The sequence below is a fragment of the Erpetoichthys calabaricus genome, chromosome 8 (genome assembly GCF_900747795.2).
Source record: "Erpetoichthys calabaricus chromosome 8, fErpCal1.3, whole genome shotgun sequence".
Taxonomy (NCBI): domain Eukaryota; kingdom Metazoa; phylum Chordata; class Cladistia; order Polypteriformes; family Polypteridae; genus Erpetoichthys; species Erpetoichthys calabaricus.
The window spans coordinates 191,066,090-191,092,677 of record NC_041401.2 but is presented as its reverse complement, the minus strand read 5'-3'; the positions used below and the strand labels follow the sequence as shown (position 1 = coordinate 191,092,677).

Here is a 26,588-nt window from a genome sequence, read left to right as displayed (position 1 = left end):
TTTTTACTTTTTGCCTATGAATACAATTTAGAGCAAGGGGTCCTCAACTCCGATCCTGAGGTTTCCATTCGGACCGTTTTCTTAATTAGTGAGCAGTTTTTGCCGCTAATAAACTTCTTTTGCTTCCATTTTAATTGACTTGCTACCCGGTAATTGTTCCTTTTTTTCCTTAATGAGCAGCCAAATGTAAAGCAAGCCAGCTAAACCGTGTCCATCATACACATATCTGAAAATAAAGAAAGGTGAAGGCCTCAGTAACGTTCAGCTGCTCAGGTCCATGAAACATTTTGGTGGCGCTCTTTGAATATCAACAGTTTTAGAAAAGTCTGCTGTGGAAAAACGAGAGCACATGGAATTGAATAATGGGTGTCATTAACCATAAGAATCGACTTCCGGTTAAGAAACTGGTTGGAGTTTGAGGCCCTGACGTAGCTGGTCATCTGTTGGCTCAGTTCACGTCTCATTTTTGTTTGGCTGCCATTCATGAAAAAAAAGAAATCAATTTGAAGGGCTGCGGTGGGCTGGCGCCCTGCCCGGGGTTTGTTTCCTGCCTTGTGCCCTGTGTTGGCTGGGATTGGCTCCAGCAGACCCCCGTGACCGTGTGTTAGGATATAGCGGGTTGGATAATGGATGGAATTTGAAGGGCCGAGTCTTAAAAAACAAGGCAATTCAAAATGAGGGCAAAGGAAGTCAATAAACAGCAGAAGCTGGTCACTGATTGAGAAAGTGCGGCCCTCCAGGATTGGAGACGGACGCCCCTGATTTAGAAGTTTTCTGAGTTAAAATCTCTGCCACAAGACAAAAAAAAAAGGAAACTCCGTCCATCTTCCAGACCCACTTTATCCTGAGTAGGGTGACGGGGAAGGCGGAGGCGCACGCTGCAAACATATGGCACAAGGCGGGAACAAACCCTGGACCAGGGTGCCAGTCCATTACCAGGTGAGCACACACACACACACTCGCCAACTCACCTAACCTACATATCTTTGGACTGTTGGGGGGAAGCCACAGCACCCATGGAGAACATGCCAACTCCACGCAGCGAATCCCCGGGACGTACCCCAGCCCCCTTGTGCCACACAAAACAAAAAAAAGATGTACATTCATCCATCCATCCATCCATTATCCAACCCGCTATATCCTAACTACAGGGTCACAGGGCTCTGCTGGAGCCAATCCCAGCCAACACAGGGCACAAGGCAGGAAATAAACCCCGGGCAGGGCGCCAGCCCACCGCAGGGCACACTCACACACACCAAGTACACACCAAGCACAATTTAGAATCACCAATGCACCTCACCTGCATGTCTTTGGACTGTGGGAGGAAACCCACTCAGACACGGGGAGAACATGCAAACTCCACACAGGGAGGACCTGGGAAGCGAACCCGGGTCTCCTTACTGTGAGGCAGCAGCGCTACCCACTGCGCCACCATGCCGCCCATGTACTTTCATTTCATTTTTTTTTTTTGGCCTCATTCTTAATGATGTTGAAAATTCTTAAGTTTCCAGCATTCTTTGCGTTGATCCATCATGTTTTTACTCAATTTATTGTGACAACAGCTTTAGGCCCTCCAGAGTATCCAAAGCCAGTTACGCAGTTTATCTGACACCGCGGCGTGTTGAACTTGGGCTGCCCTCTTAGAAATCCGATACGCTGATGTTTACCTGTAGGCAGAGCAGCAGATCTGGTTGAACTGTTTAATCAGCTCCCTTTTAAATATATAAAATATAGGCATTTTGTAGCGTCATTCCCTTTATTTTCTTTTAATTTATCACTGATTAAATATCCACTGGTCCATTATCAGACCTCATCCGATTCAGGGTAATGGAGGCAGGTGGAGGAGCCCATGGCTGAAACATTTTGGTGCATGTTCAGGTACGGGTGCCAGTCCATCGGGGGGCACACACCAATGCAGTGACCCCCCCACACACACACACACACACTTGCCATCAGGATGTGGTATTGAAACAGGAACAGCCTCACAGAACATGCCATGAGTGTAAAACAGATCGATTGCCTTCATTTATTTATATAGCCTTTCCTGTCTTAAGCCCCCAGAATCCAACGCTGGGCAACAGAATCAGTTGCAGAGCAGGAAGTAAACCTAAGGCAGGTTATTTTTTTTTATATAATGCGTCATTAAACTATTTACTTATGATGCGAGTTTCGGTGAGCATAGCTGCCACCTCTCATTAGAAAACGTTGGGGAGTTTCCTTGAGGAATCTGCTGTGTTGCCATGCCCTTAAAGAAACAGGAATGGCCAGATCAGTCTATTTAAGGACAAACTGGTTTGCATTCAGGATAAAGCCAGAGAATGCTGGGACTTAACAATACCCGGTTCACTCCCTATCTTGCGGACGTTTCTATTCTGGTGTGCATGTCACGCTGAAAGCAGCTTGCGAAATGATTGTAACCTGGATTTACGGTTACTGGTTTCATTTTTAGGATGAGTTTAGAGGCGAGTTTTTAAAGCCATAATAGCAGATGGCTGCAGAAGCAAGAAGGTCCCTAGCGTGAGCAAGTTGAACCGACAAGGCTGATGATGATGGCTTGCTTTAGTTTCATTAATAAACCTTTACAGCATCTTACAGTAGATGAATGTTTTTAACTTTGGGGTTAAAAGTAGTACAACTAGATTTGATTAAATTAGATAAATTTTATTAATCCCATAGGAAAATTCTGATACATGCAGCAGCAGAAACGTAAAAAAACAAGGATACGGACTCACAGGATAGATAGATAGATAGATAGATAGATAGATAGATAGATAGATAGATAGATAGATAGATAGATAGATAGATAGATAGATAGATAGATAGATAGATAGATAGATAGATAGAGTGAAAGGCACTATATAATAGACAGATAGATATTAAGTTTAGTGTAGTAGGCAAGATAGATAGATAGATAGATAGATAGATAGATAGATAGATAGATAGATAGATAGATAGATAGATAGATAGATAGATAGATAGATAGAGTGAAAGGCACTATATAATAGATAGATAGATAGATAGATAGATAGATAGATAGATAGATAGATAGATAGATAGATAGATAGATAGATAGATAGATAGAGTGGAAGGCACTTTATAATAGATAGATATTAAGTTTAGTGTAGTAGGCAGGATAGATAGATAGATAGATAGATCGATAGATAGATAGATAGATAGATAGATAGATAGATAGATAGATAGATAGATAGATAGATAGATAGATAGATAGATAGATAGATAGATAGAAAGGCACTATATAATAGATAGATAGATAGAGTGAAAGGCACTGTATAATAGATAGAGTGAAAGGCACTATAAGATAGATAGATAGATAGATAGATAGATAGATAGATAGATAGATAGATAGATAGATAGATAGATAGATAGATAGATAGAGTGAAAGGCACTATATAATAGACACATAGATTTTAAGTTTAGTGTAGTAGGCAAGATAGATAGATAGATAGATAGATAGATAGATAGATAGATAGATAGATAGATAGATAGATAGATAGATAGATAGATAGATAGATAGAGTGAAAGGCACTATATAATAGATAGATATTAAGTTTAGTGTAGTAGGCAGGATAGATAGATAGATAGATAGATAGATAGATAGATAGATAGATAGATAGATAGATAGATAGATAGATAGATAGATAGATAGATAGATAGATAGATAGATAGAGTGAAAGGCACTATATAATAGATAGACATTAAGTTTAGTGTAGTAGGCAGGATAGATAGATAGATAGATAGATAGATAGATAGATAGATAGATAGATAGATAGATAGATAGATAGATAGATAGATAGATAGATAGATACTTTATTAATCCCCAAGGGGAAATACAGCCAATCAACCAATCCATCGATCAGTTTATTTTTATGTATTTACTTACTTAATGAATAGCAGTGGGCAGAAAAGACCCCAGTGTAGTAGGCAAGATAGATAGATAGATAGATAGATAGATAGATAGATAGATAGATAGATAGATAGATAGATAGATAGATAGATAGATAGATAGATAGATAGATAGATAGATAGATAGATAGAGTGGAAGGCACTTTATAATAGATAGATATTAAGTTTAGTGTAGTAGGCAGGATAGATAGATAGATAGATAGATAGATAGGTAGATAGATAGATAGATAGATAGATAGATAGATAGATAGATAGATAGATAGATAGATAGATAGATAGATAGATAGAAAGGCACTATATAATAGATAGATAGATAGAGTGAAAGGCACTGTATAATAGATAGAGTGAAAGGCACTATAAGATAGATAGATAGATAGATAGATAGATAGATAGATATAGATAGATAGATAGATAGATAGATAGATAGAGTGAAAGGCACTATATAATAGACACATAGATTTTAAGTTTAGTGTAGTAGGCAAGATAGATAGATAGATAAATAGATAGATAGATAGATAGATAGATAGATAGATAGATAGATAGATAGATAGATAGATAGATAGAGTGAAAGGCACTATATAATAGACACCAGATTTTAAGTTTAGTGTAGTAGGCAAGATAGATAGATAGATAGATAGATAGATAGATAGATAGATAGATAGATAGATAGATAGATAGATAGATAGATAGATAGATAGATAGATAGAGTGAAAGGCACTATATAATAGATAGATATTAAGTTTAGTGTAGTAGGCAGGATAGATAGATAGATAGATAGATAGATAGATAGATAGATAGATAGATAGATAGATAGATAGATAGATAGATAGATAGATAGATAGATAGATAGATAGAGTGAAAGGCACTATATAATAGATAGACATTAAGTTTAGTGTAGTAGGCAGGATAGATAGATAGATAGATAGATAGATAGATAGATAGATAGATAGATAGATAGATAGATAGATAGATAGATAGATAGATAGATACTTTATTAATCCCCAAGGGGAAATACAGCCAATCAACCAATCCATCAATCAGTTTATTTTTATGTATTTACTTACTTAATGAATAGCAGTGGGCAGAAAAGACCCCCAGTAACACTTCTTAGCATATCATGGTGGAATGAGCCTATGGCTAAAAAGTTCCCCAAGAGAGCGCCTCCTGGAGGGGATTTTCCATGATGGCCATCCAATTTTGCCAGCATCCTCTCTTTCCAGTTTATCCAGGGTTGGCTCTCTGATGGCACAGCCTTTCCTAATAAGTTTGATCTTTTGAGCTCAAGTTGCTTCCCCCAGGTGGCATTTTGTGGCATCATTCCCTTTGTTTTCTTTTCATTTATCACTGATTAAATATCCACCGGTCCTTTATCAGACCTCACTTTTCACTTAATCCGATTCGGGGTAATGGAGGCTGGTGGAGCCCATAGCTGAAATGTTTTGGTGCAGGTTTGGTGCAGCGTAGAACGCCACACAGGCTACTATGGACTGGTAGGACATTTCCAGCAGTTTGCTGCACACATCATGAAACCGGCATCTCCTTAGCAAGTCCAGTCAGCTCTGGTCCTTCTTGTCCAGCACCATTGGGGTGTCAGACCAGTGAACCCCTCAGGTCCTTGTAGTTCTGCACCACATCAACGTCCTCCCCCTGGATGGTGACCCGTCTCAGAGGCTTCTTGGCAGACTGGAAGTCCACCACCAGCTCTGCTGTTGAGTTGCAGGTGCATCACAAGAGAATGTCCTCCATGACTTTCCTGTACTTGGGCTCATCTCCATTACTAATGCAGCCCATGATGGACAAATCATCTGGGACAGCTTAGCTGTTATCTAAACAAACAGGCTTGATGGACTGAAAGTTCTCCTCTCGTTTCTCAAAGTTCTTCTTATGGCCTATAATTTCAGTAGATGGCAAGCGCTGGTATTGTGTTGTTGTGTGGAAGGTAAACAGGAAGGGGGTACAGGGACAGTCCTCTGAGGTGCCCCAGTATTAACACACAACCATTTCTGACTCACAGTCCCTCACCCTCACCAACTCCTATCTGTTATTCAGGTGTTCCATGATCCAGGAAATTGTGGAAGCATCAAGATTCAAGGCCTTCGATGGGGCAGAATGGTGTTAAAAGTACTGGGAAAGTCAAAGAACATGAGCCTGACAAGTGGGAGTAGACTCTGCAGATCGTGGAGATGAGAGCATCATCCATACCTACACAGTATGTGTCTACTAGGAAAACTGCAGAGGATCCAGATGTTCTGGTACTAGGGGGGTCATAGGTGTTTTAGGACCAGCCAACTAATGAATGAATGAATAATCTGCAAAGATTTAAAGAGACACTACATCCAGCGCCTTCGGAAAGTACTCAGACTCCTTCACTTTTTACACATTTTGTTGTGCTGCAGCCTTGGGCTAAAATCATTCAAATTCTTTTTATTTCTTTCTATAATCAAGCAACAAAGCGAAAACAAGAGTCTAGAATTTTGTGTAAATTTAATAAAAACTGAAATGTCAAATTGATATAAGTATTCCGACCCTTGACTCTGTACTTAGTTGAAGCCCCCTTTTGAAGCAATTCTAGCCTGTGTGTGGCACGACAAGCTTTGCACACCTGGATTTGGATATTTTTTTTCTGCCATTCTTCTCTGCAGATCCTCTCCAGCTCTGTCAGGTTAGATGGGAGACCGTCGTCGGGTCTGTCCTGTCTCCTTTTTATAATGCACCCGGAAGCACTCCAAGTGTTTCTCACCCTTCTTCTGAGTATGGCGGAAGCGGTTCTCCACAATGGCTCTGCTGCACCTGCCGCACCCACAGAACCCAAACTACAACTCCCAACATGCCCTGCGGGGATCCGTGGTGCTGTAGCAACCCAGGAGGGGTGCTGCCCTCTAGTGTCTTGGGGAAGATAGTGACACCAATTTAATCTCTCCATCGGTCTTTCCACCCATCTGACATCTTCGGGTCTGTCCTGGGATGTTTGATTGGGTTCAAGTGTGGGCTCTGCTTGGGCAAACTCGAGAACATTCCCAGAGTTGTTCCTGAGCCACTCCTGGGTTGTCTTTGCTTTTTGTGTCTTATTGACAGGTAAACTTTCAGGGCAGTCCAGAGCTCACTGCGCAGGTTTTCATGAAGGATGTCTTAGCTCCATTCACCTTTCCCTTGACCCAGTCTAACCTCCCAGTTCATGACATTTTAGAAACAAGCATACTGTACGACGACGACGCTGCCACCAACCATGCCTCACTGTTGGAATGCTATTCCACAGGGGACGAGCGATGCCCCGTTTCCTCCAGACATGATGCTAATCTTGGTTTCACAAGACCAAAGACATCTTGTTTCTCATGGTCTGAGAGTCCTTAAGGTGCCTTTTTGAGAACTCCAAGCAGGTTTCCTACCTCCACTCCATTCGATGACTTTCTTGTTCTTTGCATTTCCCTCATTAGGATTTGTAAGCTAGGAATTGTATTTTATTGTGTGGTCATCAGTTTTGTACCGTTGTCCTATAACACCCGTTCCTAAACAGCATCCCCAGACTGTACATTTACTCAATTAGGTGGACTTCTTTTGTAATGTTAATAATTGTGGACCACCAGGGAGCGTACCGCTCCCCCAAACCCCAACACAGACAGGCTGAGACCCAAGTTGAACACTGCACACGTTTTATTCTTCAGTCTCCACTTCACAGCACAGGACAGTGTAGTACACAAGCACCAAACAATATGACACACAGTCTCTTCTTCTTCTTCTTCTTCTTCTTCTTCTTCTGTCGCCTCCACTCCTCCTCAAAAGCTTTGTCCTCCACCTACCGACTCCTTGACTGGTGGTAAAGCAGCTCCTTTTATAATTCCGGCTGCACTTCCAGGTATGGAGGAAGCGGTTCCCCCCAATGACTCTGCTGCACCTGCAGTACCCCCTGGCGGCACCCATAGCTGCTCCAAACTACAACTCCCAACATGCCCTGCGGGGATCAGTGAGTTTGCTGGGTTCGGTGGCAACTGGCCGACAGTCAACTCGGCAAAAAGACAACTTGGCGAAATACAACTTGGCAACATCCTTTACCAGTTAGGTTCAAAGAGATTTTTTTAACTATATTTAAATGACAACGTGATTTAAAATGTTGAAAATAAATGTATATAATTGACGAACAAACTTTATTCATCAGATGGAACAAACTCTATCTTATATTATCTTCTGCAACCAAAATTGCTAATCCTTTATATAAATTGTATTGATTGTAATCGTATGATAACGTTATTTAGAACACAAAAGGTGACCTGCGAGTACGGCTTAAGGAATGTCTTTACTCTCAACGTATTGGGACTTTCATAAAGCAGGTGATTCGGTGGATTTTCCGGCGCCCTACGTTGTCATTTAAATATCATTAAAAAATCTCTGTGAACCTCACTATTACCTAACTGGTAAAGGATGTCGCCGAGTTATCTTTCGCCAGGTTGTCTTTTCGCAGAGTTGTCTTTCTGTTATACGCCATTTGAAATGGGATTCGTAAGACCCCTGTTAATATTTGTGAGACGCCATCTGTTACAATGACGAAAGCAATGCATTTTATTGCTACAAATATTATCTGCCATTTAATATGGAATTCAGAAAAGTCCTGTAAATGTTTGTGAGATGCCGTCTGTTGGAATGACAAATGCAAAGCTTTTTCTTACTACAAATGTTATATGCCATTTGGCGTAGGATTTGTAAAAGCCCTGCTAATGTTTGTGAGGCACCATCTGTTGAAATGATAAATGCATTTTATTATTACAAATGTTATACACCATTTGGTAATGGATTCATAAAAGCTGTGTTAATATCTGTGAGGCTCCATCTATCAGACTGACAAATGCAATGCATTTTATTACTACAGATGTTAAATGCCACCTAGTGAAGGATTTGTAAACGCCCTGCTAATGTTTGTGAGGCACCATCTGTTGAAATGATAAATGCATTTTATTACTGCAAATGTTATACGCCATTTGGTAATGGATTCATAAAAGCTGTGTTAATATTTGTGAGGCCCCATCTATCAGAATGACAAATGCAATGCATTTTATTACTACAAATGTTAAATGCCACTTAGTGAAGGATTTGTAAATGCCCTGCTAATGTTTGTGAGGCACCATCTGTTGGAATGACAAATGCATTTTTTTACTATAAATGTTATACACCATTTGGTAATGGATTCATAAAAACCATGTTAATATTTGTGAGGCGCCATCGGTTAGAATGACAAATGCAATGCATTTTATTACAACAAATGTTATTTGCCATTTGGTATAGGATTAGTAAAAGCTATGTTAATCTTTGTGATGCACCATCTGTTGGAATGACAGATACATAACTGGACAAACACACAGACACCCTTTTATTAAAGGTGGGTGGTATACTGTATATGATATTGATGAACTAAAATAAATACAATGTCAAGCACTATATTTGTTTTGTCTTTAAATTTTAAGTAAATGTTTAGTCTTCACCTAGATTACAAGTGTCATGGACATGCTTATTTACAGTTATGCTAAGAATCTCTTATTTGCATCATCTTAGGCACACTCACTTATTGCTTAAAATATAATGTCATATATTACTCCAAATTCCTCTCGGACTCCGTAGAGTTGTGAAAATGCAAATGAACGTTTTTCACTCTGATCCGTTTACCATTCTGATAGCTTGTGAAACTCTTCTTACTCACAGGCTCCCAATTTCTGAGTAAGGGGAAGGTGTGAAATGAACGCGCACTCTTTTTCTACTAAATCTCCCAGTTGTTATTAACATACAAGTCAAGTAGAAACCATGCTGGCTTGACACATGTTTGAGTTTGACCACATTTGTGAACATACTGTGTGCCACTGAAATGTCACTTACAAAAATATTTTCCAGAAGTTGCACGGTAGCCTTCATGAGAAAAAGTTCAATTTTGTTGGTAACGACTTAATGGTGTGTGTTTGAATGTCATTTGAACTCGTTTTAAGGTAAAGTGTATGCTGACATGTTTGCTCGTTTGTGACCTTTAAATTTAACAAATCAAAATAGGAAATATTGCATTATTATTTCTTGTTGAGTAAAGTTACCCATGGCAACTGCACTTATGAGTTCTCATTCCTGTTTGGAATATTTGCCAGGTTGATGTTTGCTGTAATTGTAAAATTCATACTCTGATGTGGAATTTGCAAAAACAAAAAACGCAGGGCAGCTTTCATTCCTGTTGTGCTTGCTAGAGTGAAAGTTGCATCATTTCATTTTTTTTATATGTACGAGTACAAAGTGCTGACTTGATTTTAGAGCTGATATCTAATCTCTGTATTATCGTGTCTTCATATTCAGTGATCAGTAGTGAAAAGCAAACTCCGCTGAATCGACGAATGCAAAAATGTTTATGAGTTTTGATAAACTCTGTGAAATCTGTTGAAGTCGATGGGGATGAAGACATTACACTCCTTTGGAGTGGATTATAATAGTGCAAGGAAGAGGCCGTCAACTAAGCTGGACTGATTACTGAGGCCAAAAATGTGAGCTGAGGTGTGAGGCAGCAGTGCTAACCACTGCACCACCGTGCCTCCCTGAGATAAACTTATACTCCGAGTCCTTCATCCCTCCAAACAACTGCCGAGTTTCAATCACAAATGCATTGAATTTATTTTATTACTAGAAATGTGATTGAAACTCAGCAGACAACAGATGGCACCTCAAAAATATTAACACTGCTTTTACGAATCCCATACCAAACGGCACATAACAGAGACATTGCGTTTGGCATTCCAGCAGATGCTGCATCACAAACATTTGTTGTTATTATTAGTACTATCATTATCAGCAGACACTCCACTGACAGACAGTAATGGACTTTGTGATCACAGCACTCAGCTCTAAGAAGAAACTTGTTAGAACATTACCCTTCAAACTCTGAGGCTGTGGGTTCACTGATGCTGTGTGCCTCGGAGCAAGTCACTTCTCCTGCCCGTGCTTCAATTGGAAAACAAAAAAGAATGGAATAAACAATCTTAAATGTTGTAAAGTGCCTTGTATAATGGTGTCAGCCAAATAATAAATGGTGACAATATAATGGATAAAGTTTGATCTGGTGTTGGGCAGGGTCGTGGGGCATCTGTGAAGAGAGATTCACGGATCTTGACTTTGCCGGGGATGCTGTGATCTTCGTGGAGTTAATGGAGGCTCTAAAGAGCCTGAGTGAGGGGTCTGAGGGTCCTGATAAAAACCAAAGAGCCAGGCCTTTAATGACCTCTTGGGCACGGCCATCAGCAGTGTGTCTGTCTGCGGAGAGAGTGTCGACCTCATCAAGAGGTTTACTTACCTCGGCGGTGACATTCATGTCTCTGGTGACTCTTCCTAGGAAGTCAGTAGACAGATTGGGAGAGCATGAGGGGTCATGAGGTCGCTGGAAAGGGGTGTGTGGCGCTCCTGATATCTCTGCAAAAGGACGAAGGTCCAAGTCTTTAGAGTCCTGGGGCTTCCAGTTTCACTACATGGTTTGTGAGATATGGATGCTATCCAGTGACCTGAGATGAAGGCAGGACTTCTTCAGTATTGTGTCTCTTCAGAGAATCCTTTGGAACCACTGGTTTGACTTTGTGTTACTCATGGGGTCCCAAATGAGGCACATGACCTGCATTATGAAGGAGCGCCAGTTGTTCCCTGACAGTGATACAGCTCACAAGACCCTCACTGTTGAGGACCTGAACAGCTGGACCGGGCCAAGGGGTCGCCCACGTAACACCTGGCTGCGGCAGATAGATGGTCATTTCTGGAGGGTGGGACTGGACCACACATCTGCCTAGGCGGGGTTGTCATCGTATGTTGGGCACAGCAACACACTGTACCAGTGCATACCCCCCAACCTGACCTGTCATCCATCCATCCATTTTCCAACCCGCTGAATCCGAACACAGGGTCACGGGGGTCTGCTGGAGCCAATCCCAGCCAACACAGGGCACAAGGCAGGAAACAATCCTGGGCAGGGTGCCAACCCACCGCAGGACACACACAAACACACCCACACACCAAGCACACACTAGGGCCAATTTAGAATCGCCAATCCACCTAACCTGCATGTCTTTGGACTGTGGGAGGAAACCGGAGTCCCCGGAGGAAACCCACGCAGACACGGGGAGAACATGCAAACTCCACGCAGGGAGGACTCGGGAATCGAACCCAGGTCCCCAGATCTCCCAACTGCGAGGCAGCAGCGCTACCCACTGCGCCACCGTGCCGCCCCTGACCTGTCAATATAATTTAAATTAACTTTTACTACATTTGTTTTTTATTTGCAGTGAAAAACATCAAGCTGGAAGATCAAAGTGAGGAGGAGTCCGAAACTAGAGTTCTCGATCAGGAGGAAGAAGCCCACACTGTGGAGGAGGCGAGTGGGGTAGACGATGCATTAATGGGAAGCCCCAACGGACTCCATGACACCAGCCAGGGACCGGATGGAAATGTTAATGGAGGAATCCGACTGCCCAACGGTAAACTGAAGTGTGACATCTGTGGCATTGTTTGCATTGGGCCCAATGTGCTTATGGTTCATAAGAGAAGCCACACTGGTAAGCAACCAGTAAATAAAACACACCACAACCACCCCACCCCCCCCCCCACCCCACCCCCCCAATTCTCTCAGTTTTCCTTAATAGTAATGCAGGCTGCTTTGGCCGCTTCCATGAAACACAATCTCCTCCTCTGACACTTTGACCTGGAAGTCATAGAGCAGCTCCTCCTGTCACCAACTCCATGCTTACTCCATGCTTCATTGATAGATACAGTATGAAGTATATAAAGTCATTTATATTTATTTGGCCTCAATTTATATATTCATTTATATTAATTTGCCATTATAAATATATTCAGCAAAATCAAGCAGCATATACCCATTTACAAAATCTAATGCTGATAAAGTTCTTAGCATTATGCGTCTGACTAATAATCGATACGTCAATGCATTTACTTATCAATGTATCCAGTTCAGCCTATCAATGATTAATAATGCCAGATGCAATTGCTAATTAATAATTAACTTTTACAATAAAATAACCCATACCAAATCACCGATCCTAATTCTTAGGCTGCTTTTTCCATTTCAAGATCACAGGTAGCCAGAGCCCACCCTGAACGTCTCTAAGCCAAGGCAGGCATTAAATTAGCATGGTGCCCCCACTGGACATTCGCTTTCACTCTCATACAGAAAGTTAATTTAATTGGTAGCACAATATGGTAGTGGCTGGCGCTGCTGCCCCCCTCCTCCAGAGTCCTTGATCGCGTGATGCTCTCATTACACCTCAATTGATTTTAAATAAAATGAGTTAATGGAAAACTTTAATTTTCCTACATATGATTTCCGTTTTTGCTTTGCGCCCTCCCTCACCATAAGCTTATTGTCGTTGGAGGAGGAGTGAAAGCTTTAGATTCATCCAAAATTTCGATCTCTGGTTTTTCAACTTTTTAGGGTCTCCGATACCGAAAACATCGATTTCTCGTTGATGGGTGGGTGTGTGTGAGCATCTAGAGCTAAAACGGCTGGACGGCAAAACACCAAACTCGAAACATAAGCCTTGTCAACGCTAGGGGTCGCTGTCGCCCCATTAACCTCAACAGACAGACGCTCTGGACACTGAGTAAAAGTACCGAGACATATTTTAATTACTTTTCTTCCTAGTGCCAGTGGCTTAAGCACCACAGCCACAATAGCACAATATAAAATTCTCTCTCCAACTCTCCTCCACACCTCCCAGCAAGCTTTGTCCACCTTCACCTGACTCCGGCTCGCTTGCTGGGTTCCCATCAGTCCTTTATATAGTCTTTGACACGGAAGTGCTTCTGTCCTACCGCCCATGTGACTTGCTAGCACTTCCGGGTCAGATGAAGAACTGTTTTTTTTCTTCGTACTTAGGAGCTTCCGTCCTTGTGACTTGTGAATATTTCTGGGCTATGGATGAGGCATGGCTCCTCCGGTCCTTTTACAACTCCTCCTGGCGGCACCCACGGTACCCAATTGGGGCTGAGAAACCAAACTCCAAGTCCCAGGATGCCCTGCGGTAATCCGGGGCACTGCTATGTTCCAGGGGAAGTTGCCATCTAGCGTTTTGGGGGAGGCAGTGTCCAAAAATATCTGCCTTCTCCCATCTTTCCATCCTTTTGGCATCCTGGCCGTCCATCACAGCCTGTTATGAGATGACGATGTGTGGATTAGTTTTGGAGCCAAGTAGTGCAAGAGACAGAGGCCCTCTAGAGGAACCCTCAAATCCCGTAATTCTGCAATGGATTATGAATTCTTCTCATCAATTGTTATCATAATCACCTATTTTATGATCAGAAAGATCAGCATCAGAGTGGTAAATAATTACTGAAACGTTATAGAATAGTTCAGCTAACTTGGATTCTACGGCATAAAGCCTACTGACACTCACGTCCGAATTTTTTAATCACAAGTGAACGTTACAAGTAATAGATAGATAGATAGATATGAAAGGCACTATATGATAGATAGATAGATAGATAGATAGATAGATAGATAGATAGATAGATAGATAGATAGATAGATAGATAGATAGATAGATAGATAGATAGATAGATAGATAGATAGATAGATAGATAGATAGATAGATAGATAGATAGATAGATAGATAGATATGAGAGGCACTATATGATAGATAGATGTGCGCGTGATGAATCCACACAGCAGTGTACACGTAAACAAGTGAGACGGAGAACTGCTGGCTCCTTTGTCATCTTATATAGTAACGTCTACACGTGGAAGTATGTGTGTCTGTCTGTCCATCCCGGAAGTGAGAGGTGGAGTCAGGGTAAGGGCTCTGCCACCGAGGAAACAGAAAACTTGCTTAGCCGCTAATAAAACAAGCGAGGCAAGCACGTCAGAAAAACGAAACCTCCAAAGAAAGACAAAGTCGCTTAGCCGCTAAATGCACAAGCGAGGCAAACACATCGATAAGTCGAAACCTACAATGAAAGAGACCCTTGCTTTGCCGCTAATACAGAAGCGAGGCGAACACATTCACAAAACGGTATCCTATTTACTTTTCCTCCTACCAAAACAAAACCTCCGAAGAAAGACAAAGTTGTTTAGCTGCTAAATGCACAAGCGAGGCCAGCACGTCGGCAAAACGAAACCTCCAAAGAAAGAGTCACTCGCTTAGCTGCTAATAAAACAAGCAAGGCGAGCGCATCCACAAAATGAAACCTCCAAAGAAAGACAAAGTCACTTAGCCGCTAAATGCACAAGCGAGGCGAACACATCGATAAGATGAAACCTCCAAAGAAAGAGTCACTCGCTTAGCCAATAATACAGAAGTGAGGCATACACATCGACAAAACAGTATCCCTTTTACTTTTCCTCCTGCAGTTATTACACAAGTGAGGCGAGCACGTTGGCAAAACAAAACCTCCAAAGAAAGAGACCCTCACTTAGCCACGAATAAAACAAGCGAAGCGAACACATCAACAAACGAAACCTCCAAAGAAAGACAAAGTCGCTTAGCCTCTAAATGCACAAGTGAGGCGAGCACGTCAGCAAAATGAAACCTCCAAAGAAAGAGTCACTCACTTAGCCGCTAATAAAACAAGCGAGGCGAGCGCGTCCACAAAATGAAACCTCCAAAGAAAGACAAAGTCGCTTAGCTGCTAAATGCACAAGCGAGGCGAACACATCAATAAGACGAAACCTCCAAAGAAAGAGTCACTCGCTTAGCCAATAATACAGAAGTGAGGCATACACATAGACAAAACGGTATCCCTTTTACTTTTCCTCCCGCAGCTAATACACAAGTGAGGCGAGCATGTCAGCAAAACAAAACCTCCAAAGAAAGAGACCTTTGCTTAGCCGCTAATAAAACAAGCGAAGCGAGCGCGTCAGTAAAACTAAACCTCCCAAGAAAGACAAAGTCGCTTAGCCGCTAATACAGAAGTGAAGCGAACACATCGACAAAACGAAACCTCCAAAGAAAGACAAAGTCATTTAGCCGATAAATTTACAAGCGAGGCGAGCGCATCAGCAAAACGAAACCTCCCAAGAAAAACAAAGTCGCTTAGCTGCTAATACAGAAGCGAGGCAAACACATCGACAAAACGGTATCCCTTTTACTTTTCCTCCCACAGTTAATACACAAGTGAGGCGAGCACGTCGGCAAAACAGAACCTACAAAGAAAGAGACCCTTGCTTAGCCGCTAATAAAGCAAGCGAAGCGAGTGTGTCAGGAAAACAAAACCTCCCAAGAAAGACAAAGTCGCTTAGCCGCTAATACAGAAGTGAAGCAAACACATCGACAAAACTAAACCTCCCAAGAAAGACAAAGTCACTTAGCCGATAAATTTACAAGCGAGGCGAGTGCGTCAGCAAAACGAAACCTCCCAAGAAAGACAAAGTCGCTTAGCTGCTAATACAGAAGTGAGGCAAACACATCGACAAAACGGTATCCCTTTTACTTTTCCTCTCGCAGTTAATACACAAGTGAGGCGAGCACATCGGCAAAACGAAACCTACAAAGAAACAGACCCTTGCTTAGCCGCTAATAAAGCAAGCGAAGCGAGTGTGTCAGGAAAACAAAACCTCCCAAGAAAGACAAAGTCGCTTAGCCGCTAATACAGAAGCGAAGCGAACACATCAACAAAACGAAACCTCCAAAGAAAGACAAAGTCGCTTAGCCGATAAATTTACAAGCGAGGCGAGCGCGTCAGCAAAACGAAACCTCCCAAGAAAGACAAAGTCGCTTAGCCGCTAATACAGAAGCGAAGCGAACACATCAACAAAACGAAACCTCCAAAGAAAGACAAAGTCGCTTAGCCGCTAAATTTACAAGCGAGGTGAGCGCATCAGCAAAACTAAACCTCCCAAGAAAGACAAAGTCGCTTAGCCGCTAATACAGAAGTGAAGCGAACACATCGACAAAACTAAACCTCCCAAGAAAGACAAAGTCGCTTAGCCGATAAATTTACAAGCGAGGCGAGCACATCAGCAAAACGAAACCTCCCAAGAAAGACAAAGTCGCTTAGTTGCTAATACAGAAGTGAAGCGAACACATCGACAAAACGAAACCTCCAAAGAAAGACAAAGTCATTTAGCCGATAAATTTACAAGCGAGGCGAGTGCGTCAGCAAAACGAAACCTCCCAAGAAAGACAAAGTCGCTTAGTTGCTAATACAGAAGTGAAGCGAGCACATCAACAAAACGAAACCTCCAAAGAAAGACAAAGTCATTTAGCCGATAAATTTACAAGCGAGGCGAGCGCGTCAGCAAAACGAAACCTCCCAAGAAAGATAAAGTCGCTTAGCTGCTAATACAGAAGCGAGGCAAACACATCGACAAAACGGTATCCCTTTTACTTTTCCTCCCACAGTTAATACACAAGTGAGGCGAGCACGTCGGCAAAACGGAACCTACAAAGAAAGAGACCCTTGCTTAGCCGCTAATAAAGCAAGCGAAGCGAGCGCATCAGTAAAACGAAACCTCCCAAGAAAGACAAAGTCACTTAGCCGCTAATACAGAAGTGAAGCAAACACATCGACAAAACTAAACCTCCCAAGAAAGACAAAGTCGCTTAGCCGATAAATTTACAAGCGAGGCGAGCGCATCAGCAAAACGAAACCTCCCAAGACAGACAAAGTCGCTTAGCCACTAAATGCACAAGTGAGGCGAACACATCGATAAGACGAAACCTCCAAAGAAAGAGACTCTCGTTTAGCCGCTAATACAGAAGCGAGGCGAGCACATCGTCAAAACGGTATCCCTGTTACTTTTCCTCCTGACACCAATACACAAGCGAGGTGAGCATGTCGGTAAAACGAATCCTCCTACGAGAGAGACGCCCAGAGGAGTTCCTTTCAATTACCTGACATCTCTATATTTCAAATTTTTTCTGACGATTTCAATAGTTTCTAGGACCCCGGGCTTTTTACAGCGTGGCCTTACACAGCTAGTTTGCTAATAAGGAGCCATTAAAAGCAGCGACTGTGGCTGTTTAAGACGGAAATAAGCAATTAAGGGTGGGGAACCTTAACAAGCGAGACCACTAAAATGAAGAGCATCAAAATGTCACTTGAGCAGTAAGGGCTTCATCAGCAATAAATGAAACTGGGCTGGAACAAAACTGTGGCCCTCCAGGACCGACGCTGCTCACCCCTGTATTATCATGTAATCCAATACTGAAAATCAGCATCTTTAACATATGCCACACAAAGTAAAGGCACATTATGTCAGTATTTTTAAAACAAATAATGTATACATGCATCCATCCAACCTACTTATTTATTCAGGGCAGGATCACAGGGAGGCTGGAGGCCATCCCAGCAACCATTGGACGCAAGGCAGGAACAATCCAGGGTTTGGGGGGGATTGGGGGGCCAGTCCATCACAGGGTGACTCAGTAGATCCTGCTCAGCAACATCACCTGTGCGTCTTTATAACATCACGATTTACTAAGAAGGCTGGGAAGAAGCTACCGGGCAGTTAAACTTAATGACCACACCATTAGTAACGACTTAAACATAAAGAAAGCAGCAGCACAAATATATATATTTATATATTTTTTGAAATGAAACTCTCAAAGGAAGTGGCTTCCAGGACTGTCTGTAACATGGAGGGATTACTTGATGTGCGGTAACAGGAAACTTAGGTAACTGCTGTAGCTTATCTGCTTTGGTATCTGGGGCAAAGGGACTCCATTTCTATTTATTCTCCAACTGTTTCTTTCTTCAGAAGCCACGTTCTGTTGTTGCGAATCTTTTTCGAAAATACTTTTTCAGAAAAATTATTAGTGTTTCAAAGAGAAAGGTCACAATGTGAGCTAAACTGTAAAAGTGCTTATTGATATATTCGTATATTGTTATCTACTACATTTATATATCTGCATTCAGCTTGTGGGGCCACATAGCGTGTCCTCGTCAAAATGAGTCAAATACTCCAAACGTGTGTTTTTTTCTCTTTTTTTAAATAAAGCTATTTTTCAGATTTGTTCATTTTTAAATGTGGCATATTTCATTATTTTTCTGTATGTCTATGATTCGTTTAGTAGCTGTGTAATTTAATGCGAATTGAATTGCCTTTCTCTCTTATTTTATACTAGCTGCTGCACTCCCAGCCTGAATGCCTCTTCCTACACGTTGTTTCAGATTGGCACCATCTGACTTCTTCTTTTTTGCCTTTTTTTTTTTTTTTTGCTCCATTTTAGGTGAAAGGCCATTCCACTGCAATCAATGTGGTGCTTCATTCACCCAGAAAGGAAACTTGCTGAGACACATTAAGCTTCACACGGGAGAGAAACCCTTCAAGTGCCCGTTCTGCAGCTACGCGTGCCGGCGACGGGATGCACTTACCGGGCACCTCAGGACTCACTCAGGTCAGCTGGAGTTTCTGTGTAATGTGCAGAGGTTCGGGAATTAGGAACATGCAGTCAGTCCTGGGTGTTCCTACAAAATGTTGCCCTTAAAATAGAAGATATTGCTGCAGGTCTTGTTTGTCTTTTGCAGTCTTGTGCTGATTTACCGCCGACTGAGCGGAGGCTATTCATAACATTTGGCCGAGTGCCATAGGATAACAATAGGATGGTAATGTTTTAGAGATTTTTCCAAAAACACCCACACTTGTAAATCTTTCATTATTTTTATTATTATTTCACGGGGTCTCATAGCTTTTCTGACTCTTGGAGGGCCCTTTAAGTTTTTTTTTTTATTTTTTAATTGCTGTTACTCCATGCGGGTCATTTTTATATCATTCGGCCCTCACCGCTTTCCTTATACCAGTGTATCTTAATTAACCCTTATGGTCCAGCGAGCCAGGTTTGCCTGACTACAGACAGACACAGGACTCCCAATGTCCCAAACACACACGTTTAATTTCAGTTCTGCACAGCACAGTGCGCCAGTCACTCACAATAATTGCTCAGTCCATTATACTTCTCTTTCCCTTTTTTTCCTTTACTGCCACCTCCACTCCTCTCTTGAAAGCTCCGTCCCCTGCCTCCCAACTCCGACTCCCCGAGTGGACTGAGGTGGCCCTCTTTTATACCACACCTGGAAGTACTCCAGGTATTCCTCAATTAACTCTTTCAGGGCTGATGTCAACTTTTGTCGAAATTCGGGGGTAGAGGATGGTAATCAGCTGCAAACTGCGACAAAACTCGCCCTTACATTTTAAGTTTGACTTTCTTTGCTAGAAGGAAAGTTAAGTAGCTTTGTTGATTTAACCTCGAATCCCTGCGTGAGTAGCCAACAGCAAACAACCTCATAAATGGCACTGAGATCAGACGAGAGTCCATCCATCCATCCATTTTCCAACCCGCTGAATCCGAACACAGGGTCACGGGGGTCTGCTGGAGGCAATCCCAGCCAACACAGGGCACAAGGCAGGAAACAATCCTGGGCAGGGTGCCAACCCACCGCAGGACACAAACAAACACACTAGGGCCAATTTAGAATCGCCAATCCACCTAACCTGCATGTCTTTGGACTGTGGGACGAAACCCACTCAGACACGGGGAGAACCCGGGTCCCCAGGTCTCCCAACTGTGAGGCAGCAGCGCTACCCACTGCGCCACCGTGCCGCCAGACAAGAGTCTAAATACGTCAATAGACGTTTTACGTATTATCGCTGAATCGGACTCTGACTTGTCAGACTTGGAATTTGATGCAAGTGATCAGGAGATGGACATCGAATAGATAGATAGATAGATAGATAGATAGATAGATAGATAGATAGATAGATAGATAGATAGATAGATAGATAGATAGATAGATAGATAGATAGATAGATAGATGTGAATGGCACTATATGAGATAGATAGATAGATAGATAGATAGATAGATAGATAGATAGATAGATAGATAGATAGATAGATAGATATGAAAGGCACTATATAATAGATTGATAGATAGATATGAAAGGCACTATATAATAGATAGATAGATAGATAGATAGATAGATAGATAGATAGATAGATAGATAGATAGATAGATAGATAGATAGATATGAAAGGCACTATATAATAGATAGATAGATAGATAGATAGATAGATAGATAGATAGATAGATAGATAGATAGATAGATAGATAGATAGATGTGAAACGCACTATATAATAGATAGATAGATAGATATGAAAGGCACTATATAATAGATAGATAGATAGATAGATAGATAGATAGATAGATAGATAGATAGATAGATAGATAGATAGATAGATAGATAGATAGATAGATAGATAGATAGATAGATAGCTGTGCTACCCATCTAGGACAGGTTGAAATCTAAGTAATCAATTTAGACCTCAGCATTAATGTTTGCAGTGCACCTGAAATGCATATGTCTTTGTTATATGGCATTTATTGTGTTTGTGATGCGCCATCTGTTGGAATGAAAGATGCAACGCCTTTTATTACTAAAGACATTTGTGATTGTGAAACTTTGATTCAATTATATTATATTATCACATAATACATTCCTGTATGTGACCATTAGAACAATTGTGAATTAAAAAGGCCATTCAGTCCAACAAACTTGTCCTTCCTAATCTCCAAGATTATCTAAAGTAATATTAAGTCGAGATTTGAAGGTCCCTAAAGTCCTGCTCTCCACCACACTACTGTGTGTGTTACTGGCCCAAGCAATACACTGTCTCCTTGTTTACATCTGATTCTTGCCTTGAAGCTAATGCTGTCAGGATAGGCTTTGGCCCCATGCTGCCCGAAAATTGGATAAAGCAGATCTGGGAATGGGAAGTTGTTATGTTATTATATAATATATATTTTGTCCAATTCAGGGTCACGGGGGCTTGAACTTTTATCCCTGCAGTGTGAAGTGTGATGCAGTAATCAGCACTAGCTAAGGCACCAATCAAACGTGGGGCTCACACACTCACACAGAAAGCTACCTTCACTCACGCCAGGCCAGTTTAGAACTGGACATTGACCTAACACACACATACACATCTTTGAGATTTAGGAGGAGAGCTAGAGTTGTCCAAGAGAAATACACACTGACACTGAGAGAATGTACCGACTCCATATAGACTAAGGCCACACATGGTATGGTAACCCAGGCAGCCATGATGCTACCCTGCTGCACAGATATGTGTGTATCTCTGCCTCTTTACATAATTACAGTGTTTTAAAATAGTGACATATTAATTACTAGCCACACCTACTACCTGTCAAATATAATTTAAATTTATATTTGATATTTCTTGCCCTGTGCACGTACTTTCAAATACTTTACTCACGTGTGTGTGAAAGGCTCCCATCTCTTGAGCACATTCCCATTAAGCCAGCTTCTCAGACTCTGTCATTTTCGAGGTGGCTGTTTCCATTTTTAATATTTGTCATCTTTAATGGTGGCTCTTTGCACTGGTGAGACCTCATCTGGGATACTGTGTACATTTTTAATCTCCAGGTTACATACAGAAAGAACATAGCAGCACTGGAAAAGGTCCAGAGAAGGGTGAATTCCAGGGCTACAGGGGATGAGTTAAGAGGAAAGATTAAAAGTACTTAGGACTCTTAGTGGACTCGACACTATCAACTTTCAGACAATATACAGAAACCATGAAGAAGGCTAACAAAATGTCAGGTTAATTAGCACCTTGACGTGTGGAGTACAAGTCCAAGGAGGTTATGCTTTAGCCATTAGCTTTATAACCCACTGGTGAGGCCTCATCTGGAGTACTGGGTGCAGTTTTGGTCTCCAGGCTACAAAAAGGACATAACAGAACAAGAAAAGGTCCAGAGAAGAACGACTAGGCTGATTATAGAACTACAGGAGATGACAATTGAAAGTACACCTCATGAGAAGGATGTAGGAGTCATAGTGGACTCTGAGCTATCGACTCCCGATAGTGTTTAGAAGCCATTAAGAAGATAAATAGAATGTCAGGTTATATAGCGCCTTGATGTGTGGAGTACAAGTCACAGAAGGTTCTGCTCAGGCTTTATAACACACTGGGGAGGCCTCATCTGGAGTCCTGAGTGTAGTTTGGTCTACAAAAGGACATAACAGCACTAAAGAAGTCCAGAGAAGAGCAACTTAGCTGATTATAGAGCTACAGGAGATAACAATTGAAAGTACGCCTCATGAGAAGGATTTAGGAGTCGTAGTGGACTCTGAGTTATCGACTCCCGATAGTGTTTAGAAGCCATTAAGAAGGTAAATAGAATGTCAGGTTTTATAGCGCCTTGATGTGTGGAGTACAAGTCACAGGAGGTTCTGTTCAGTCTTTATAACACACTGGTGAGGTCTCATTAGGAGTACTGGGTGCAGTTTTGGTCTACAAAAGGGACATAACAGCACAAGAAAAGGTCTAGAGAAAAGCAACTAGTCTGATTGCAGGGCTACAGAGGATGAGTTTATGAGGAAAGAGTAAAAGAGCTGAGCCTTTACAGTTTAAGAAAAAGGAGATGAAGAAGAGACCTGAGTGAAGTGTTTAAAATGATGAAGGGAATTAGTCCAGTGGATCTAGACTGTAATGAGTTTATCAAGAACACGGGGACACCGTTGGAAATTTGTTAAAGGGGAATTTCGCTTCACACAGAGAATCACGGACACATGGAATAAGTGACCAAGTAGTATGGGACTTTAGGGACCTTCAAAACTAGACGCGATGTTATTTTGGAAGAATTAAGCGGATAGGACTGGCGAGCTTTTTTGGGGTGAATGGCCTGTTCTCGTCTCTTCCCTCATGTGTTTCACTCTAACATTTTCTCTTTTGTCGTGTCACCAAATTCAAACTGAGCAATCAAATCAAAGCCCAACTGACCAATCACATTGCACAGAGGGACTGAACACACAGACAGTAGTCTTTGATTATATAGTACATTAAGAGGCTAGTGTGGCGTTTACCTGTTCAAACAGCAAAATCAACGAAATAAAACACTTTTGCCATCAATGCTTGAAAAATTGTTCTGCTGCAGGTTATGTTCTCCATTACAGAAATCACTGGGGATAGCAGCCATTTAAATGAGTTAAGAAGATAATCTTGCTATCAGGTTACAATGGTTTACAGTAGCACATTGAACAATTTCATGATACAAAGCCCAGGTGTAAATCTTTTGTTACTCAGTTTGCTGTTTTATTTTGCGAATGCCAAAGTGTCATGCCTGGCAGAGAGTGGGCTTCATTCAGAAAGTAATACAAACTCACTACAGGCAAGCGTTCATACGGTGCATCCAGGTGAATGGAAGAATGGCAACTCAGTTATTGCCCAGAAAAGGCCTCCGGAGTTTGACAGCAAAGTCAGTGCCATGTTGGAGTTCAGTACAACTGATCTAACTGAGGAGTCCAGAAGAGTCAAATTTTATAACCTTTTCAATTATGACGGAACCTGTGAAATGAGGATTCTAAAAACGATGGGGTGGGTAGTAAAATGCCATTAGAGCAGTTATGGCCCTTGAGTTTAGATTTCAGTTTTGGTTCTTATGAAGTCTTCCCAGGCTGATTCAGGTCAGGTCAGGTTAGGGAACCTGCACTGGTACAGCACATTGCTGCACCCACCATACGACAACAAACCTCAGGATACTGGTTAGCATGGCAGACACACTGTCCAGTCCCACCCTCCGGAAATGACCATCTACTGTATCTGCCTCAGCCAGGGTGTCCCCTGGGCCTGGTCCAGCCACTCGGGTCCTTGACAACCGAGGATCCTGCAAAACGGATCACCCTCGGATGTCACACTTCAGTTTACTGTTGGGCAGTCGGATTCCTCCATTAATGTGTCACAGAGTCCATTGGGGCTTCCCATTAGAGCATCATCTACCCCACTGGCCTCCTCCGCAGTGTAGGCTTCTTCTTCCTCCTGATCGAGGACTCTAGTTTTGGACTCCTCCTCACTTTGATCTTCTAGCTTGATGTTTTTCACTGCAAAAAAAATGTGGTAAACGTTAATTTAAATTATATAGTCAGGTCAGTTTGGACTGGTACAGTGTGTTGCTGCACCCACCATACGACAAAACACCTCAGGATCCCAGTTGGCAAACCCCTTAGGCAAACGTGTGGTCCAGTCCCACCCTCCAGAAATGACCCTCTATCTGCTGCAGCCAGGTATTACATGGGGGTCCCCTTGGCCTGGTCCAGCTGCTTGGGTCCTCAACAACGAGGGTCCTGCGAGTCAGATCACCCTCGGGGAATCGCACCACATGGCCGTAGTGCCGTAACTGAAGCTCCCTCACAGTGCAGGTCATATGCCTCATTCGGGACTCCGTGAGCAACACAAAGCCAAACCAGTGGCCCCCAAGGACCCTCTGAAGAGACACACAGGAAGGAGTCCAGTCTTCATCTCAGGTCACTGCATAGCGTCCATGTCTCACAAGCAGGAAGCACCAGGACTCTAAAGACTTGGACCTTTGTGCTTTTGCAGAGATATCAGTACCAATATCTATCTAGGATGATTGCTCCGTGTAATTTACTGAAATGCTCATGTATAGATTTATATGTGGCCGAGGTCTCCAGGACCCTGACTGTGTCTGGCTCATCTCTGACTCCTTTTCTACAGTCTGGCCATGGGTCAACAATGAACTGATGGACAGATGTTGTTTTTCATTTATGTTGATTAGTTTCTACTCGTGTTGTTCATGTGTTTGAAGAAATCAGTGTCCTCATATGGGATAGTGAGGTGGTGTCATCTATTCTTGCGTGCTGTGCAAGAACAAAGACGTTTGGACTGTTGTGCTGTACTTCTGAGGCGGCCATGATAGACTGGCCATCGAGCTCTGAGAAGAGGATGTCTTGTCTTCTGTTTGGTGCGTCGTATTTACCCCATTTTTTGACACCCATTGCACTTCCAACCGAATAACTCCTGTCCTTGCCATGTGCTGCTCAATCTTATCCTTAATATTTCCTTCCATTAATTTTCCTGTGATGCACGTTAAACGTACTGGCCTATAGTTGCTTGGATCTGCACTGCCACCCATCCATCCATCCATTATCCAACCCGCTGAATCTGAACACAGGGTCACGGGGGTCTGCTGAAGCCAATCCCAGCCAACACAGGGCACAAGGCAGGAACCAATCCCGGGCAGGGTGCCCACCAACCGCAGGACACACATAAACACCAAGCACACACTAGGGCCAATGTAGAATCGCCAATCCACCTAACCTGCATGTCTTTGGACTGTGGGAGGAAACCGGAGCACCCGGAGGAAACCCACGCAGACACGGGGAGAACATGCAAACTCCACGCAGGGAGGACCCGGGAAGCGAACCCGGGTCTCCTAACTACGAGGCTGCACCACCGTGCCACCCGCACTGTCACCCTTTTTATATAATCTTCTTCTATAGTACGCAACTGTGGCTGTTCGTTTGTCTGTCCAGGATTTTAAATCACCTGTAGCTCGCACACTGTTTCAACTATTGACTTGAAATTTGGTACATATATACTATGTGACGTCTACTATCCACTTTCGGGCTGATGATTTTACTACTCTTTTTATTTTTATTTTATTTTATTGTAGAATCAACGCTCGGCAGCGCACAGCAGGGCGGCCGTGTGGCGCATGCGTATGGGCGGCCGTGCGCCGCATGCGTATGGGCGCCGTTTTCATTCCCTACCACCTTCATTAATCATTATTGAGGCATATTGAAGACTAAAGTGCCAGATTAAGTGAAAGATTAAAGAAAGCGTACTAAGTAATTGCAACACAAAACTAACTTAATCAGTTTTAACACAAAAAG

General features: G+C 42.3%; 1 protein-coding gene across 4 annotated transcripts in view; it reads left to right on the top strand.

The window, feature by feature from the left end:
• Window positions 1-26,588, top strand: part of ikzf2 (IKAROS family zinc finger 2) — a 160,638-nt gene that overhangs the window by 62,071 nt on the left and 71,979 nt on the right. For all 4 annotated transcript variants that reach the window (XM_028808004.2, XM_028808003.2, XM_051930318.1 and 1 more), the window contains exons 4-5: window positions 12,207-12,398; window positions 19,107-19,274. In XM_028808004.2, the coding sequence (XP_028663837.1) occupies window positions 12,207-12,398; window positions 19,107-19,274 (360 nt within the window). The remainder of the gene's footprint in view (window positions 1-12,206; window positions 12,399-19,106; window positions 19,275-26,588) is intronic.